Consider the following 19,445-nt stretch of genomic DNA (forward strand, 5'->3'; position numbering starts at 1 on the left):
AACGGAGCTGCGGCCATGGACGAAAAAGACGAGTCGATACGATGGCAATCGGATACCTCTGAACGACGTAAAGGCCGAAAAGAAGCTCGGCAAGCGACAATTCAACACATGAGTAAAAGAGGTAGCAGAAAATTCCCTTCTCATATTATTCGTCAAATATACATCATAGAGCCATTGAGGTTAAGGGAGAAGGACAACTGAAAGGCGAGCCGACGTGACAACTACCGACGACCTACGGACGACGTCAAAAAAAAAAAAAAGAAGAAAAGGAGGAAAAGAAGAAAAGAAGATAAGTAGAGAGAAGGGAATACAACAACAACAATGGTAAAGGAAAGAAGTTCGGCAGACAATAATTCGACGCAAAGTGCGAACGAAGTAACAAAATCTCCTTCTCATTTTTCGATTAACAAGATGTACGTTACAAGACTTGGAGGGCCAGAAAAAGAAAACATTATTACAAGACTCGAAGGGGATACACCGGAGGCCGCATCGAGCTGTAGACTTCTCTTCTCGGTTCTGTCCTTCCCAGCAACATTTTCCAGTACGTGTGACAAGCCTCTCGGCTCTCGCCCCCCGCCTCGTTCTGCTCCATCTCCGAAATCCCAACCCTAGGGGGAAAAGGATGGGATAGAATTCAGGGGGCAGCAAAGGCAACGGCAGCGGCGACGACGACCTGTTTCAAGAAGAACCGGAATTACCCCGGAGGCAGCGACGGCGTCGGAGACATGCGCCTCCGCCATGTGCTCCACGACAACCACCATCCTAGGTGTTCCGGTAAGGTCGGCATGCGCTACTTCCACCGTCCCCGCAACAAGTTCTACTGCCCCACCGTCGGCGCCGACCGCTTCTGGTCCCTCGGCCCCGACGACATCAAGGATCCCGCCACGGCTTGTGACGAAAGCTCTGCCCCCTTGACTTGTCGCCCCGTTCAGCTACTCCGAAATTCTCAGGCGGAATGCCTTCACCGGTTGTCCCCGTTATTAAACCCCTGTTGTTGAAGGAATTCTCTCTCGTGCCCCCTTTAAGGTGACGGGAACCCTCAGCGGCAGTTTGACAATCGGAGAACTCGCAGATTGCTGTTCTCCTCCTTGCACTCTTCCTAGTCCGTGGCATCCTCTTGAGATTGGCCTCCGGGGCGGAGGCCCCGGCGGGGGAACCCCTTGGAGAGACTCGGGGGACTGGAGACGGCGGAGAGCCGGCGGAGATGGCAAAGACCGGCGCGAAGGACGCTCGGAGTCGGAAGGGGCACCGATGGAGTGGCTGAGTGGCTAAGCTCTCAGGCGAAAGAAAGATATCGACCCTCAGGCGAAGTGAAGCCCCTGGAGGAAAGGTGGGGGCTTAAATAGGCAACGGAGCCTGGCGCAGTTATGGTGGCGGATGTCCTTAGGCCAACCAGTGCCCACCACGTGTCCCCCTCACTGCAGCATAGGGTTGACCGTTCACGGACTTTTATGGCGTGACGCTTAGGATCACGCTCTGGTGGGAGTTCCGAAAAGACTCTTCGGATCGCCTTAATCGGAAAAAGGCTCCGGCATGCGCGCATTAAATGCCAGGATTTTCGAGGGCGGTCATGTGCAGAATTCAAGGAAACGACTTTGGCTGTGAAAATCTTCTGTACTTCCTCCGATCGAAACTCGAACTTGAAAATAGGGGGACTGGTGTTGGGTGTAAAACCTCCCCAGCCGAAGTTCGTGTCCGGAGTGACCCCTCGGAGATTCTGCAGACAAGCTTCGTCCGGACTCCTACGGGAGCCGGACTCCGTCTCCAACTTCAACTACAGATAGACTCCGTCCGGGCTCCTACGGGAGTCGGACTTCGTCCTCGACTTCGAATGCTGGTAAGCTCCGTCCGAACTCCTACGGGAGCCAGACTCCGTCTCCAACTTCAACTACAGACAAGCTCCGTCCGGACTCCTACGGGAGCCAGACTCCGTCTTCGACTTTGATCAAAAGAAGACTCCGTCCGGGCTCCTACGGGAGCCGGACTTCGTCCTCGACTTCGAACGCTGGTAAGCTCCGTCCGAACTCCTACGAGAGCCGGACTCCGTCTCCAACTTTAACTACAGACAAGCTCCGTCCGGACTCCTACGGGAGCCGGACTCTGTCTCCGACTTTGATCAAAATAAGACTCCGTCCGGGCTCCTACGGGAGCCGGACTTCGTCCTCGACTTCGAACGCTGGTAAGCTCCGTCCGAACTCCTACGGGAGCCGGACTCCGTCTCCAACTTCAACTACAGACAAGCTCCGTCCGGACTCCTACGGGAGCCGGACTCTATCTCCGACTTTGATCAAAAGAAGACTCCGTCCGGGCTCCTACGGGAGCCGGACTTCGTCCTCGACTTCGAACGCTGGTAAGCTCCGTCCGAACTCCTACGGGAGCCGGACTCCGTCTCCAACTTCAACTACAGACAAGCTCCGTCCGGACTCCTACGGGAGCCGGACTCTGTCTCCGACTTTGATCAAAAGAAGACTCCGTCCGGGCTCCTATGGAAGTCGGACTTCGTCCTCGACTTCGAACGCTGGTAAGCTCCGTCCGAACTCCTACAAGAGCCGGATTTCACCTCTGACTTCAACTACAGGTAAACTTCGTCCAGACTCCTACGGGAGCCGGACTTCACCCCCAACTCCAGCTACAGACTCCAACCGAATTTCATCCGACAAGTCTGGACCCCTTGGCAGGCCACAGTAACGGCCACGATTCTGCTCCACTCCTTGCGGCGGGTCCTACACGGCCCCGTTACTCCCTGATAGACCGCAGTAACGGCCACGATTCTGCTCCACTCCCTGCGGCGGGTCCTACGCGGCCCCATTACTCTCTGGCAGGCCGCAGTAACGGCCACGATTCTGCTCCACTCCCTGACGAGTCACGACAACGGACGTCGTTCCACTCCCCACAACTGATTCCACGTAGCGAGCCATGGTGACAGCCACGACTCCACCCCATTACTCTTCATGATAAATTCCTCCCGGCCCCGTACGGCCCACGACGAGGCGATCATGACCAGTCGCTATCAATCCTTTGCTCCCCTGTCTATAAAAGGAGGGACCCCAGATACGTTACTCTCTAAGCTCTATTTTCTATCCCAAAAACTCTGCTAAAATTTCCGTTCGAGCACTCCATTCTTGTTGAGGCAGAGAACTGACTTGAGCGTCGGAGGGTCTTGCCGGAGCAACCCCACCTCCGGTTTAGACTTCTTTTGCAGGTCCCGGCGGCGACCGCGACCCCCACAACTCCAGCTTCTCCGGTGCAGGCGGATTTTTGCACCAATAGGGCTTATCATGTTTCTTCCAGCATTTCTCCTCCACGTGATTAGTGCGGCCGCAGTAAGTACATTTTTGTCTGTTGGAACTAGTCCTATGATCATGGTTTCTCCCTTGGCCACATCCATGGCCGCGGCCGGATGCGAAATTGTGACTGCGACTACCAGCAATAAGTGCCAAAGATTCAACAAAAGTAGTTTCAGATTTTGAAAGAGGAACTCACTGAAGATGAGAAAAAACAGAATATAGAGAAGGCAAGGAGTCACCGCCAAGAATTTGATCACGGACAGGAACATATTCAGGAGGAAGGGCAGCCAAGAACTGAACCACTTGGAACTCTTCGCATTGCTACTTCATTACACTTACATCTGTAGTTAATGGTTGATTGATCTTGAGCTCATCCCAGAGCCTTTTGAATTTGGCATAGAAGTCAGTTAAGGATCCATCGGTATAGCGTAGGGAAAATAGTTGCTGAGACAACTCAAATACTCTAGATAAATTTTTGGCATGAGACTATATCTCCTTAATAGCATCCCAATTTCTTTAGCAGTATTTAGAAACACCACATTAGCACTAACATCTTACTCCATATTGTTTAGCAATCAAGTGTAAACACATGAGTTCTCCTTGAGCCAATCTTTGAACTTCACATCATTAGAAGTGTTGGGTATAAAATAACCCCGGCCGAAGTTCGTAAAAGGCCGATCCACCCAGGGCTCTTCCGGCTTCCGACCTTGTGCGGAGTCTTTCTAAACCCCCCGACTGTTCGAGCTTCCATAATACCATTCGGACTTCTCCGATAATGAGCTATTCCATTCATCTACCGGGCTGCTCCAAATGCTTTCTGAGCTTCACTATCAGTCAATTTTCTACAGTGATCGGCTATTCGCCGAATCTCTTCCAGACTTCTTCCAGCCACGATTGACTTTACTCCGAACCTTTATTGCAAGCGAACTTCATTCGAGCTCCTACAAGAGTCGGACTCCGTCCGAACTTCTACAATGGATGGGCTCCACCAGCCGGATTTCTATTCCGAACTTCTTCCGGATTTCGTCAATGATCGAGCTTCTCCAGCAGTGGGACTTCTACAATAAGAAGTCTCCATCTGAGCTTCCACGACAACTGGTCTTCGTCCGAGCTTCTACAATAAGCAGACTTCGTCCAGACTTCTACAAGAGTCGGACTCCGTCCGGACTTCTACAACAGAATCGAATTCCGGACTCCTCCAACGTTCGACCTTCCATAGTGTCCTCAAGACTCCTCCAGCGGATGAACCTCCACAACGTCATCCGAACTTCATTGTCGGTCGACCCTCTGTCGGATTCCTCATGAAATCGGACCCCTCCGGCGGACAGTCCTCAGACGAGCTTCTACACCAGGCAGATTCCAGACGAACTTCTCTAATAATCGGACTCCTGTCGGACTTCTCCAATAGAAAATCCCCGTCCGAGCTTTTACAGTAGATGACTTCCGCCTGCAGCATTAGTGCCCAAAGCATCCGACAACAGTGGACTCGTCAGTAATCTCGAAAACATCCGAGCCTCTCTTAGATTGTTGAGACAGAGAGCCAGTTCGCTCCCTCAGACATCCCATCCGAACTTCAGCTGTCCAGCCCGAACTCTCTGGCAAGTCGCGACAATGGACACCACTCCACTCTCCATAACAAACTCCACGTGGCCCTAAACGGCCCACTGACGCCACTATCCGTAACAAACTCCGCGTGGCCCCGAACGGCCCAATACCAGGCAGTTACGGACGTCGCTGTCAATCAGTTACGCTCTCCTGTCTATAAAAGAGACCCTCAGATACGTTTTTCTCTAAGCTCTAGACTCTATCTCGAAACTCTGCAAAAATTCCATTCGAGTGCTCCATTTCTGTTGAGGTAGAGTACTGACTTGAGCGTCGGAGGGTCTTGCCGGAGCACCCCCAACTCTGGTTTAGACTTTCCTTGCAGGTCCCGACGGCGGCCGCGATCCCCTCAACTCCAGTTTCTCCGGCGTCGGCGGAATTCTGCACCAACAAGAAGGAACTGGATCATCAATCAAAATGTGAAGCTTGCCATTTGCCCTAACAAACTTCTTGAATGCTCGAGCCCATACAAGATAGCTTTTACCATTAAGTTTATGGTAGTGAGATCTTGCAGATGTGAGGGAGGCAGAGATCCAACAGTTGTAGACATCGTTGGAGTGCTATCAGCCATCAAAATAGTATGGAGACAGGTAGTCAATGTGGTAGATTCGGTAGACCAAAATCACCACATATAGGTAGGCACAGAAGGAACTTAAATTGATGGCAAGCTGCAGAACATATTTATGCGGCGAGCTGCATATCCGATCCTGGTAGACCGAGAAAGGAGAAAGAAGCAACGCCCCCCCTTAACGTTACTCAATAGAGGAAGTCCTTCTGTCTAGATCAGCACAAAAGAATAAGAACGAGAAAGGAGAGGAAAGAGAGAGGAGAGGTTGATGTACGAGTAGAGAAGGTGATAGGTGTTGGATTTCGGTGGCGCAGCGGAAGGACTAGGTGTTTAAAATTTTTATTTAAAACACCCGATGCACCGAAAATCTAAATGTCCAAAAATCTTTGACTATAATAATCAAAGTACAATAAATATAAATTTGGATAAGAAGCATACCTGTAGTGCTAATCCCAATTTTCACGAGGTGTCCAAGTGTCCGCTCTCCAACGGTGATCCACACGGAAATTGAACCAAAGATAGCACTTCACCTTGCTTTAAGAGTTCTAGCCCCTAGAACTCGACTAGCCTCATACTAGTCTGGTTTCTCCAAGAACCTGACTCCACCCTCTCAGAACCTCTGGACTTCTGATTCTCTTTCTTTAGGACCCTCACAACCCTTGTTAGGATCAGATAAGGCTGTCTTAAATCCCAAAGCTTTGTCCTAAAACTAAGATAGGTTGTAAGAAAGAAAGGAGAGCAACCGGAGAGAAATTGGAAACTCGATCTGAATGCTTCAGACACCCAGCGCCCAGGCCCTTTTATAGCCACCAGAGGGACGCCAAAAGAGAGGGACACACCTCATCCAAGAGGTCTATCTGATCTGATTATCAGAGATAAGAGTTCCTTCAAGCAGAAGGACTCTTATCAATGATACGTCGATCAGCACCTTGCTCTGCGCGCGTGATCAGAGAAGGAATGTTTTCGCATTCCTTCTCAAATCAGAAAAATCTTCAAAAATCCACGTGGATAGGGGATTCAATCCTGATCTCAGATCACCTGATAAGGAGATCAAAAAATCCACGGAGAGATGTGATCTTGCATCCTTTCACGCGAAGTCTGATCACCACGCACGCGCGCATGCGAGGAAGATTCCAGCATTCGTTTGGCCATCTGATAAGTCTGGAAAAATTTCAAAAAAATCACCAAAAATATTTTATCAAATGTGGAACATTATCACAAAAAATCATTCCAATTTGAAAGCATTTGATCAACAGGACTCTCCAAATCACGAAGAGACGCGACGCTTCTGCGGGCGCGCACGAGACTTTTTTTCCCAATTTATTCTCCAACCCAAAAAATTCAAAAAAAATACATTTCATGCTTTGAGATGTGCACCAGAGGATGGAGGGTGATGTGGGTTGCCACACATTTTAATCCCATGCTAGGACTCCAGCCCATGCCAACATGCACGTGCAAAACCTATTTTTGCGTCAAGAGTCCGCAACTTGGACTCTTCATAATTGGCATTAACATGGGATGTGGCATTCCAATTTGGGTTACTTCCAGGTGGCACGACCTGATCCAAATGCCCACCAAATTGGGCTAGCTAATTAGCAAGGGATGAGATCAAATTGATCTCCAAAGGAGCAAGGGTTTTCACACGTGTTAGCATGCTTACTGGAATCCTGATTGAATCCAAAATTCCAATTAACCTTTTTCAAAAGGGTCCTTGGCCAATTTCTGTATGTGTGTGACCCATTGGATTCTACATCTTGCCAGCAGTAGGTCTGGATGCAAGTTGATCAAATTTGATTAGATTTTAATCTAATCGATTAAGGTCTAATCGAGCTAATCCGAGCTCAATAATTAGAATCCTTTCTAATTGACGATCGAATTAAACTCTTTAATTTGATCAAAAATTTATAAATTAAAATTGACATCTAGCAACGTATCATGACTACTCAGAAGATGTGAAATTTGATGAAAATACCAAATATACCATTCAGTGACAAGTTACCATGCAATTCAATCCTTCGATCATCTCTGCACCCTGAATATGTTCATGAGTATGGAATCACGTCAAACTCAAACACATTCATATCGATTCTTAATTAACCAATGATGACTCTGATAAAGAAGCATTAGAAACTCTTTCTAATCTCCTTCTTGCTTTTGGTCAAAAATTTTTTTTCGAGTCTAGAATTGAGAATACATAGAATGTGATCTTCTCTTACTAGGAGTGATCGATTCCATGTTAACCTACTCACAATCTCCATACACACTGCACCATATCCAAAACATCCCGTACATGTTTTAATGCCATGCCTGGGTATGAATCAAAATATGGGTTCATATGCACAAGATTCTATGGTGGTCTCAGGTCCAAGGATCACTTGCATAATTTTCACTTAAAGAACCATCTTTGACATGCAAGTAAGGTTTCCATAAGATGTTCTTTTTGATCGAGTCAATTCAGTAGATTTATTTCCCAAATGAGCATCCACATCTTTGTATTAGTGTCCCACACAAGTGGCTAGTGAGTTTTGCCACCCTCTCCATCGAGCATACATAGGATGTGCCAGTCTATCCGGAATATTGATCCCCGACTCAATGCTTTTACGATCAGAAATGTTTGAGATTAGAGTTTTAGGTCTCATTAGCATGATCCATTCATGTCTCCTAAAATTATTGTCGTAATCTTTGGAGTTCATCATAATCTTAGACATAATAAGATGCAGGTAAAATGATGAATCAATACCTGATAAATGTCATTACATGAGTTGAAAAATCATAAAGAAAAGTCTCATTGCAACACTTACGATCGGCTTATAGGACATTCTTCTTTCAATCTTTCACTTGCACTAAAGCCAATCGCCTTTGTATCTCATACAAACAAGATGACGATCATATAGCTGCTATGGTATGGTCTTAGTGAATGGATCTGCTGTATTGTTCTGTGTCAACTCATTCAAGAATAACATCTTATCCCTAACGAGATGGAAGCGTTTAAGAATGTGCTTGGTTCTACAACGAGACCTAGGTTTCTTAGCTTGAATAATGGCTTCAGTGTTATCACAATAGAGTGACACCGGTCCTTCATTCTTAGGAACGACTCTTAAATTCATGATGAATTTTTTTCATCCAGATAGCTTTCTTAATGGCTTCACTAGCAGCGATGTACTCTGCCTCAGTAATTGAGTCAGATACTATCTGCTGCTTGGAACTATTCCAACTCATTGCCCCACCATTTAAGGTAAACATATACCCTGATACTGATTTGCTATTATCCGGATCAGATTGAAAACTAGAATCTGTACATCCCTCTAGTTTCAACTCTGACCCTCCATATATGAGAAAAACATCTTTAGTCCTTTTTTGGTACTTTAAAATATTTTTCACAGCTTTTCAATGATCCTCTCCTGGATCAGCCTGAAATCTATTAGCTACACCCAAAGCATAAGCTACATCAGGCCTGGTACATAGCATGGCATACATAATTGATCCCATAGCCGAAGCATAAGAGATTTCATTCATCCTCTTTCTCTCTTCTCTAGTGTCTTAGGACACATTTTCTGAGAGAGACGTATACCATGACTTGTAGGCAGGTACCTTTCTTACTTGCCTCCATATTAAACCTCTTTAATATGAGATCTATGTACTGTGACTGGGATAAGCCTAACATCCTGTTAGATTTATCTTTATAGATCTTTATACCCAGTATATAGGATGCTTCACCCAAGTCTTTCATGGAAAACTTATTCGATAGCCAAATCTTGACTGATTGCATCGTTGGGATATTATTCTTAATGAGTAGTATGTCATCGACATACAAAACCAAGAAGACAACAGCACTCCCACTTATCTTCTTATACATACATGGTTCATTCTTATTTTTGATAAAGCCACTCTTTGACTATTATATCAAATCAGATGTTCCAGCTCTTCGAAGCTTGCTTCAATCCATAAATAGATCTCATTAGCTTGCATACTTGATTTGTCCTTCCACTTGAGACAAATTCCTCTGGCTAAGTCATATAGACCTCTTCCTCTATATTACTATTGAGGAAAATGATCTTGACATCTATCTGTCAGATCTCATAGTCATAGTATGCCGCTATGGCAAGCAAAATCCTGATGGATTTGAGCATAGCCACTGGTGAGAAGATTTCATCATAGTCAATTCTTTGTCTTTGTCTGAAATCCTTCGCCACCAACTTAGCTTTGTAGGTTTCTGTTTGGCCATCTGCTCTGATCTTCTTCTTAAAGACCCACTTGCATCCTATTGGGGTCACACCCTCAGGTGCATCAATCAATATCCACACTTGGTTGATATACATTGAGTCTATCTTAGATTTCATGGCTTTCAGCCATTTGTCTGAGTCTCTACTCATGACAGCTTCCGAATAGGTCAGTGGATCATCATCCTGAATGATGTTGATCATATTGTCATTCTTAATGACAAAATCAAATCTCAGAGGTGCATGATGCACTCTATCTAACCTTTAGAGAGGAGGTGTGTATTGTGGATGTACCTCATCCTTGGGTATTTCTGATTGAGGATCTTTTTGTAGTCCAACCATAGGTATTTCTGGATCGGTTTGTAGATCCTGAACTTCTATAAGTTTAATATTCCTCCCACTGCCTCTTTTTTGGATGAGTTCATTTTTTAAGAAAGTGGCGTGCCTACTAACAAATACCTTTTGTTCAGTAGGGTAGTTGTAGTATTCATTAATTTTTTTAGGATACTCTACAAATCTATATCTGTCTGATCTATCACTAAGCTTATGTTCAAAAATATTTTTGACATAAGTAGGACAACCCCAAGTCTTAAGATGTTTAAAATTAGGCTTCCTTCCCTTCCATATTTTTATGGTGTGCTTGCAATAGACTTTGAAGGCACTCTGTTTAAAAATATATACGGCAGTTTCTAGGACATCGTCAGAAAGATATTGGGAGATCAGTGAAGCACATCATGAATCGCACCATATCCATCAAAGTGCGATTCTTCCTTTCTGCTACACCATTTAACTGGAGTGTATAAGGAGGGGTCCATTTAGAGAGAATATTTTTACTCTTAGAATGGTCAAGAAATTCACTGTATAAGTATTCTGCTCCTCGATCTGATCGAAGAACCTTGATATCTTTTCTAGTTTATTTCTCAATCATACATTGATACTCCTTGAACTTATCAAAGACTTCAAATTTATGTTTCATTATATACACATATCCGAATCTTGATAAATCTTCCGTAAAGGTGATAAAATAGGAGTATGCTCCTCTGGCTTGAGTTGTCATTGGTCTACATACATCTGTATGTATTAGGGCTAACAACTCATTCGTCCTCTTTGCATGTCCAGAAAATGGAGTCTTGGTCATCTTACCCATAAGACAAGATTCACAAGTTTCCAATGATTCACAATCATATAGGTCAAAGAATTCTTTCTTGTATAACTTGTTAATCCTTGACTCACTAATATGATCAAGGTGACAATGTCAGAGATATGTGATATTCATATCTTCTCTCATTTTTTTTCATATTTCTTTCAATATGAAAAATGTTTTCACTGAGTGTAAGAATTAAAAGATTGTTATCAATATAACCACTGCTATAAAATTCATTAGAAAAAAAAATGGAGCATCCATTTCCTATTAGTCTTATTTTATAACTATGTTTTAACAATAAAAGTATAGAAATAATATTTCTAATGAACTTTGGCATGTAATAACAGACTTTTAATTCTGAAGTTTTGCCCGAAGGCAAATCAAGCAAACAGGTTCCCTCAGTCTCTGCACTAATGGACTCTCCACTTGCGCCATAAAACTCGAGGTCATCTCTTTTCAGATCTTTGATATTCTATAGTCGTTGTAATAAATTACAAATATGCGATCCACAGGCGGTATCTAATACCCAAATATCAGAGTCTGAGCCACTCAATGAAAAATAGGTCTGTATCAAATACATACCTTTTGGTGCTACACTTGTACCCTTCTTCAATCTTGCAAGATAATTCTTGCAATTATACTCCCAATATCCAAATTTGCCACAAATAATATCCATATGGACATCATTGTCTTCTCATTATTACAGACCATTTCAAGATTAGGAATATCCAGAACATCAGAGTTTTTTTTCAATACGAACCTAATTTGCAAGTTTCTCAACCAATCCACATAGTTTGATCGGTCAACAAAGTTTTATCTATGGTATCAGGCACTGAAAATAAAGAAGCCATAATATAGACTTAAATCTACATAAATAAAGAACAATGGTATAAGCAGACCACTCATGTTTGACATGCATAACTAGATGAAAACTTTTAAACTAGTTATGTCTCCCACTATTTTATCGGATACTATAGCCCTCTCCTATGGTAAACGAGAAATTCTAATCTGATTTCTTAATGGGATTGAGATCCTAATCCTTCAATGAAGCCTTGTGGATATCACAACAAACCTCAATGAGTTCAAAGGTAGAAAAATTTATCCAATTGCATCTCATGTAATTCTCAACATAACCTGCCTCTAAAAATACTCACAGCCTTGTGGATATCACAACAAACTAGTATTTTTAGTTAATTCAGATCCTTCATTTCCATATAGCCATATCTGAAAAATACCGTCTTTGTAGATATCACAACAAAGCAACCTATCCAAATATGGCATAAAGTATATAATATGCATCAAGACAAACCCACGTCAATCTCCATAGCAAGCTTTGTGGATATCACAACAAATCTATTATGATTTTTGATAGGATATTGACTAGGCATGAAGGAAGGCATATGTAGTGTTCAAAATACTGAGCTACCTTCATTCAAGATTCGAACTAATCCAATTGGTCAGAAAAGTGTTAAGATTGGTGGGGGTCCTCTCGTTGCTTTTCTCAGACATCAATAAAATTGGTCAGGCCAGCAACGGAACCAATTAAATAACCATCGCACTTGAAACACTTCTTAGACACCAATTGATTAATCGATTCAAGAAATAGATCAGCTACTGGATCATAACACTATGATTTAATATAATTTTTATGAGGGTTTTAATGGTCTCAAGCACATCCTAATTCAATCACAATGATGCACTATTATAGTTGTATCTTAATAATTATAACAACTAATCATGGCATCTATTCATATCTCTAAAATACGAAATCATAATCATACAATATGATTATAACTAAGTATTTCAAGCATATCACATATGCATGAAGTTTTAATAACATACATGAATATAAAACACTCTTTTCACGGTTCTTCTTAGGACATCACAGTGGCACCCCTACACGTCATAAGAGTATCCTATTGAATAGGAAGAGAGGGTCTATGAACCCTACTTGTTCTTATCACCGGACAGCCTGGTGATGAACCCAATTAGAATACTAAGCTACTAAGAAAGATTCTATATATACATCATGTATTTTATATTTAAAATATATCTTTAAAACATGCGAAGGTTTGGATGTTCAATCGGGTTCAACCTTTGACCCAACTTGAACCAAACTAAAAACTCATGCTTGATCACAATCAAGACAATATTTTAACTTTTGATTATATAGATCAAGGTAAGCTCTGATACCACTATTGGATTTCGGTGGCGCAGCGGAAGGGCTAGATGTTTAAAATTTTCATTCAAAATATCGATGCATCGGAAACCCAAATGCCCAGAAACCCTTGACTATAATAATCAAAGTATAATAAATATAAATTTGGATAAAAAGCATACTTATAGTGCTACTCCCAATTTCTACGAGACGTCTTAGTGTCCGCCCTCCAACGGTGATCCATACAGAAATTGAACCAAAGACAGCGCTCCTTCACCTTGCTTCAAGAGTTCTAGCCCCTAGAACTCAACTAGCCTCATACCGGTCAGGTTTCTCCAAGAACCTGACTCCATCCTCTCAGAACCTCCTCTGGATTTCTGATTCTCCATCTTTAGGATCCTCACAACCCTTGTAAGGATCAGATAAGGCTTTGTCTTAAATCCCAAAGCCTTGTCCTAAAACTAAGATAGGTTGTAAGAAAGAAAGGAGAGCAACTGGAGAGAAATTGGAAACCCAATCTGAATGCCTCAGACACCCAGCGCTCAGGCCCTTTTATAGCCACCAGAGGGACGTCAAAAGAGAGGGACATGCCTCATCCAAAAGACTTATCTGATCTGATTATCAGAGATAAGAGTTCCTTCAAGCAGGACTCTTATCAATGATACGTCGATCAGCACCCTACTCTGCGCACGCGACCAGGGAAGGAATGTTTTCTCATCCCTTCTCAAATCAGAAAAATTCTCAAAAATCCACGTGGATAAGGGATTCAATCTTGATCTCAGATCACCTGATAAGGAGATCAAAAAATCCACGAAGAGATGTGATCTCGCATCCTTTCACGTGAAGTCTGATCACCGCGTGTGCGCACACGCGAGGAAGATTCCAGCGTCTATTTGGCCATCTAATAAGTCTGAAAAAATTTCAGAAAATCATCAAAAATAGCTTATCAAATGTGGAACATTATCACAAAAAATCATTCCAATTTGAAAGCATTTGATCAAGAGAACTCTCCAAATCGCGGAGAGACGCGATGCTTTTGCGTGCACGTGCGAGACATCTTTCTCTTTTCCAATTTATTCTCCATCCCAAAAAATCCAAAAAAATACATCTCATGCTTTGAGATGTGCACTAGAGGATGGAGGGTGATGTGGGCTGCCACACATATCTTAATCCCACGCTAGGACTCCTTCTGCCCACTCCAATATGCATGCGCAAAACCTGTTTTTGCGCCATGAGTCCTTCACAACTTGGACTCTTCATAATTGGCGTTAACATGGGATGTGGCACCCCAATTTAGGCTGCTTTCAGATGGCACGATATGACCCAAATGCCTACCAAATTGAGCTAGCTAATTAGCAAGGGATGAGACCAAATTGGTCTCCAAAGAAGCAAGGGTTTCCACACATGTTAGCATGCTTACTGGAACGTTGATTGAATTCAAAATTTCAATCAACCTTTTTCAAAAGGGTCCTTGGCCAATTTCTATATGTGTGTGACCCATTGGGTTCCATATCTAGCCAACAGTAGGTTCGGATGCAAGGTGACCAAATTTGATTAGATTCTAATCTAATCGATTAAGGTCTAATCGAGCTAATCCGAGCTCAATAATTAGAATCTTTTCTAATTGACGATCGAATTAAACTTTTTAATTTGATCAAAATTTTACAAATCAAGATTGACGTCTAGCAACGTATCATGACTATCCAGAAGATGTGAAATTTAGTAGAAATACCGAATATACCCTTCAGTGACAGGTTACCGTGCAATTCAGTCCTTCGATCATCTCTGTACCCTGAATATATTCATGAGTATGGAATCATGTAAAGCTAAAACACATATTCATATCGGTTCTCAATTAATCAATGATGACTCTGATAAAGAAGTATTAGAAACTCTTTCTAATCTCCTTCCTACTTTTGGTCAAAAGATTTTTTCGAGTCATCTAAGATTCAGAATACATAGGGTGCGATTTTCTCTTACTAAGAGTGATCGATTCCATGTTGACCTACTCACAACCTCCATACACACTCCACCATATCCAAAACATCCTGTATATGTCTTAATGCCATGCCTGGGTATGAACCAAAATATGGGTTCATGTGCATAAGATTCTATGGTTGTTTCAGGTCTAAGGATCACTTGCACAACTCTCATTTGAAGAACCATCTTTGACATGCAAGTAAGGCTTCTATAAGATGTTCTCTTTGATCGAGTCAATTCAGTGGACTCATTTTTCAAATGAGCGCCCACATCCTTGTATTAGTGTCCCACACAAGTGGCTAGTGAGATCTGCCACCCTCTCCATCGAGCATACATAGGATGTGTCAGTCTATCCGGAACATTGATCCCCAACTCAATACTCCTATGATCAGAAATGTTTAAGATTAGGATTTTAGGATTTTAGGATTTTAGGTTTCACTAGCATGACCCATTCATGTCTCCTAAAATCATTATCCTAATCTTTGGGGTTCATCATAATCTTAGACATAATAAGATGCAGCTAAAATGATGAATCAATGCCTCATAAATGTCATTACATGAGTTGGAAAATCACAAAGAAAAATCTCATCGCAACACTTTCGATTGGCTTATAGGGCACTCTTCTTTCAATAGGAGAAGAGATGGTGGGGGATCTTATCCTAGGCTCTGATACCATGAAATAGAAAATGGGAGAGAATTGATATGATATTATTTTATGATTTTGTACTCCTATATATAGGAGTGTACATAAATAAGATTTGTCTAAAGAGGGACAGTTTTATAAGGAAAAATACAATACAATTGGATTTTCCTAAAGAGGAAAAGTCTTATAAGGAAAAATACAATAAGGAAAAGCCTTACGAGGAGAAAAAAACAGAAATGGAAGAGCTATAAATATAAAGAAATAATAGGGAATAACATATGTTAAATGACATATGTTAAATATGCTCTCTAACAGTAGGAAAGAGAGCACTTGAGGTAATATGAATGATAGTTGTGAGAAACAATGTCCAAAAGCTTGAAATAACTTTAATATGGCTTTAATTAGGAGTGCTTTGCAGATAAAAAAAACCATATAGCTGACCTCCATAGCCTTAGGCTGCTAGATGTTAATTGCATGGCTATCTTGATTTCTATTGTCAAGTGTCAATTGAAGTGCAGCTATCCTTGTACAATATGCTAATCCTGATGCAGCTTCTATTGTCACTGCTTGCTGCAACTGGTTCTGATTTTTTTTTTCATGCAACTTTTACAGATGTATAGAAGTCACTGGTGCATACAGTGCTCAGAAAACAGAGATAAACATAAGTTTAACAGCAATTGGCCTCCTCTGGACTGCAACTGATTTTATTGCCAAGGGACTGCTTCACAGGTCAATCCAGGAAACCGACAAGGTTACGGAAAATGGTACTTAATAGTCACTTTCATGCAGTAGAGTTGATTCTCATGACATCTTTATTATGTGAATATCCAAGGTGGGTACTTGCATTCTTATGGTGCTAATTTTTTATTTTCTGTATCTTACAGTGCTCATGTCTGGTGCAGAAACCACTATAAAGCAGACCATTACTCATGAAACATTTGAAGATGAACAGATTTTTCAAGCCACTAATGAAGTTCACAACCATGCTCACTTCGAAAATGTAGTTGATTATAATAAGTTGCTTTTGTCAGTTTTCTCCATACTTCAAAAACTTGCAGCAGATGAGAGGCCTGAGGTGTGTTGGCTTTTCTAACTCTAATTGAAGTATGCTGTGTATATGTGTAGTCACCATCTGTTGTGCAGTATTTTGCATGCACTGGTCTCAACATTCTAGATATCCAGTTCACAGATCCTGACATGGATTTAACAACAGCTGGTGGGCAATGCACAGGACTCCAGTTTGCAGCGATGCACCATAGACTCTCACTTGTGCAACTGTGGTTTACACATGCCTGTGGTCAGAATCTTTTCTGCCTAGGATGTTGCACCCAAAATCTTGCTTCTGCACCAGAATCCATGTTTTGATGCTTTCACCTGATCACTACTGCTGTCTTAGTAACTATTTTTGTATTGATGTTAAATGCTCTACATATTGTTGTGCTTTTTTTAAAATTCATATGTGATGCTTTCTTCAGAAAAAAGCACTATACTACATAGCATTATGAATGTTGGTTTTGTATAAATGATTTTTGCTCTAAATTTAAGAATTTTTTACTTCCCTTGTTCCCACAATTAAATGCACTTTTGAGTAAGGTGACTGATGTAAGGGCATTAGGGTAGGCAAGGGGTGATTGGACTGTTCATGCATCAAGTGCATGGCACATGTAACCAAATCTTGATCTAGCATCTTTCTGTCAGCTTAGGACATGTTTTATGAGCATGACCAGTCGGAATGATGCAAAAATAGTTGGGGGCCGGGTCGTTAGTGATATCAGTTATTTACCTATGTATTGTCAAGGACCTGTAGGTTGGGTGATTAAGGTGGTTCAACTACCTAGGATATTGGAAGGTTTGAGTCTGGACAGCCTTGAGTTGCTTTCTAGATGCTGCATACAGTTTTAACATCATTAGCAGCATGATTTCTCAACTTTTATGTAGAACTTGAATATCAAATGTTGTTGTGCTTTCCATATTAGCATACTTGATATAAGCATGTGACCCCTGATTTATGGAATTAAATATAAGCTAGCAATGTTTCCATGGTACCCTGTGGTGTAGAAACTCAATGCACGTAACTATTCTAACGTTATTCTATGTGAAGTGACAGAATTGCATCTTGTGTTAAAAGTTAAGATCAGCTCTGGTATTGAAGGGTCAAAATAATAGTACTTTCACTTGTTTTATTTTTCATTACAATGCAATTAGTGGATCTAGTGCAGACATGTCTCTTTGGCTTTGCCTAAATTCACATATATGTACTTTATGATTGTGACTGAAATTCTAACTGTTCTCAGGCATCTATTTTTCTTTTAGTAGTATCAACTACCAAGAATGGTTGAATATGTTAATTTTAGAAGATGGAGTTTTGTTGTTTTTTGGCTTGGATGAGAACTGGGGATTTGTATTTAGGTAGGTGCAGCTTCCTACCAAAATTTTGCACAGAAAAAAATTTTGCAAGGAGCCTTCTGTGCATGTCATGTGCCCATTTCAGCACAAGGTAGTGAAGATATTCTTGTTTTTTTGGCACTAGAAGCAAAGGCTGTTGTGATAACTTCCTTCTAATTTATATATTTGTGTGTGTGTGCATGTGTGCGCATTCATGCTCGTGCATTTTAATGGTTTGAGATGCCAGCCATGCTAGCAATGTACTAGCCCAAACATATTATATCAGTTGAAAATTATAAGTACATCTGTGTGTATGTATCTATGTAACTTTGCAAGAGCTAGGTTATTTATTAGGCCTTTTTGTTCTGATAGTGCTGGGAAACTATGAAGTAAAAATGTTTGGGTGGATTAATGAAAACTGTAATCCAGTTCCGATTGTGTTTAGAATTTTGTGTGATTAAATATTTAACTTTATTTATGTGAATCATATCTTTATCTTTATGTCTTCATGCATGCCAATATAATGACAGACATTAGTTTGGACAAATTTACTTGCTGTAAGGATGATAAGTAAGATATAATGTTATATAATCTTTTCAGCAGTTAAACACTACCTCTTTTCTTATTTCTTAGTTCTCTGACTTTTGTTGCATATGTCTATTGCATCTTATTCAGTTGTGCTGTAGCCTGTTGATGCTATTTTTGCCCAAGGTGCAGTCATTCTTGTAGTATGCTGAATTTCATGTCGCCATCACTTTTTTACTTATTTACATGCAAAAATTTTGCAGCCTAACACACCATTTCATACAACAAAGCCATATTGCCCTGGGAGTACTTTCTATGATTAGCATATGAAGATATTACACTTAAAAAGTTCATTTCCTTCTGTCTTCGACTCAATTTTATAGGAAACAATTTATTTTGTGCCATGGAGCTTAGGAACAGATGTAGTTGTATTAAGGCTGCTAGTAGATATCAACTCAGACTGAAAGAATTACTTTATCTTATGCATTTAAACTTGCAAAAAAGGATTGCCGACTTGTAACCAAATCTCAGGCGGTACGAGTTGCTACGCTCCCATATCGGGCCTGAACTGATACGGAAATGAGGGATGAACCGGAGAGAAAAAGAGAGAGAAAGAGAGAGGAAGCAAAAGGGAGGCTGGCGAAGATGCTGGCGGCGGCCATCGGAGGGCCACCGAGGCCTTCCGTGCTCCGCGGTCCTCCGTGAGAGAATGAGAGCAGAGAGAGATAGAGAGAGAGGGGGGGAGAGAGGGAAGAGGAAGGAGGGGAAGGTGGCGGGGAGGCTGCTAAAGGGTCGTCGGGTGGCTATTGTGGCCGTCAGATGGCCCAAAAATGCTCCACGGTCGCTGTGGGTTGGAAATAGGGGCGACGTCCCTGTTTCATTGCATTTTGTTTTTTTAAAATGCAATAAATAGTGAAGCTGGTAATGAGTATG

The 19,445-nt window shown here is 41.9% G+C and overlaps 1 protein-coding gene across 10 annotated transcripts in view; it reads left to right on the forward strand.

Annotated features, from left to right (window-relative positions):
• Window positions 1–19,445, forward strand: part of LOC105046734 (uncharacterized) — a 202,369-nt gene that overhangs the window by 155,945 nt on the left and 26,979 nt on the right. For 8 of the 10 annotated variants that reach the window (XR_012142145.1, XM_073259552.1, XM_073259546.1 and 5 more), the window contains 3 exons: window positions 16,215–16,366; window positions 16,487–16,677; window positions 16,816–16,899. Coding sequence is in view for 9 of the 10 variants with exons in the window: in XM_073259552.1 (XP_073115653.1) it covers window positions 16,215–16,366; window positions 16,487–16,677; window positions 16,816–16,899 (427 nt within the window). In the remaining variant the exon portion in view is untranslated. The remainder of the gene's footprint in view (window positions 1–16,214; window positions 16,367–16,486; window positions 16,678–16,815; window positions 16,900–19,445) is intronic. The other 2 variants (XM_073259547.1, XM_010925421.4) reach the window with 2 other exon arrangements.

Source organism: Elaeis guineensis, chromosome 6, assembly GCF_000442705.2.
Source record: "Elaeis guineensis isolate ETL-2024a chromosome 6, EG11, whole genome shotgun sequence".
NCBI classification, from domain to species: Eukaryota; Viridiplantae; Streptophyta; class Magnoliopsida; order Arecales; family Arecaceae; genus Elaeis; species Elaeis guineensis.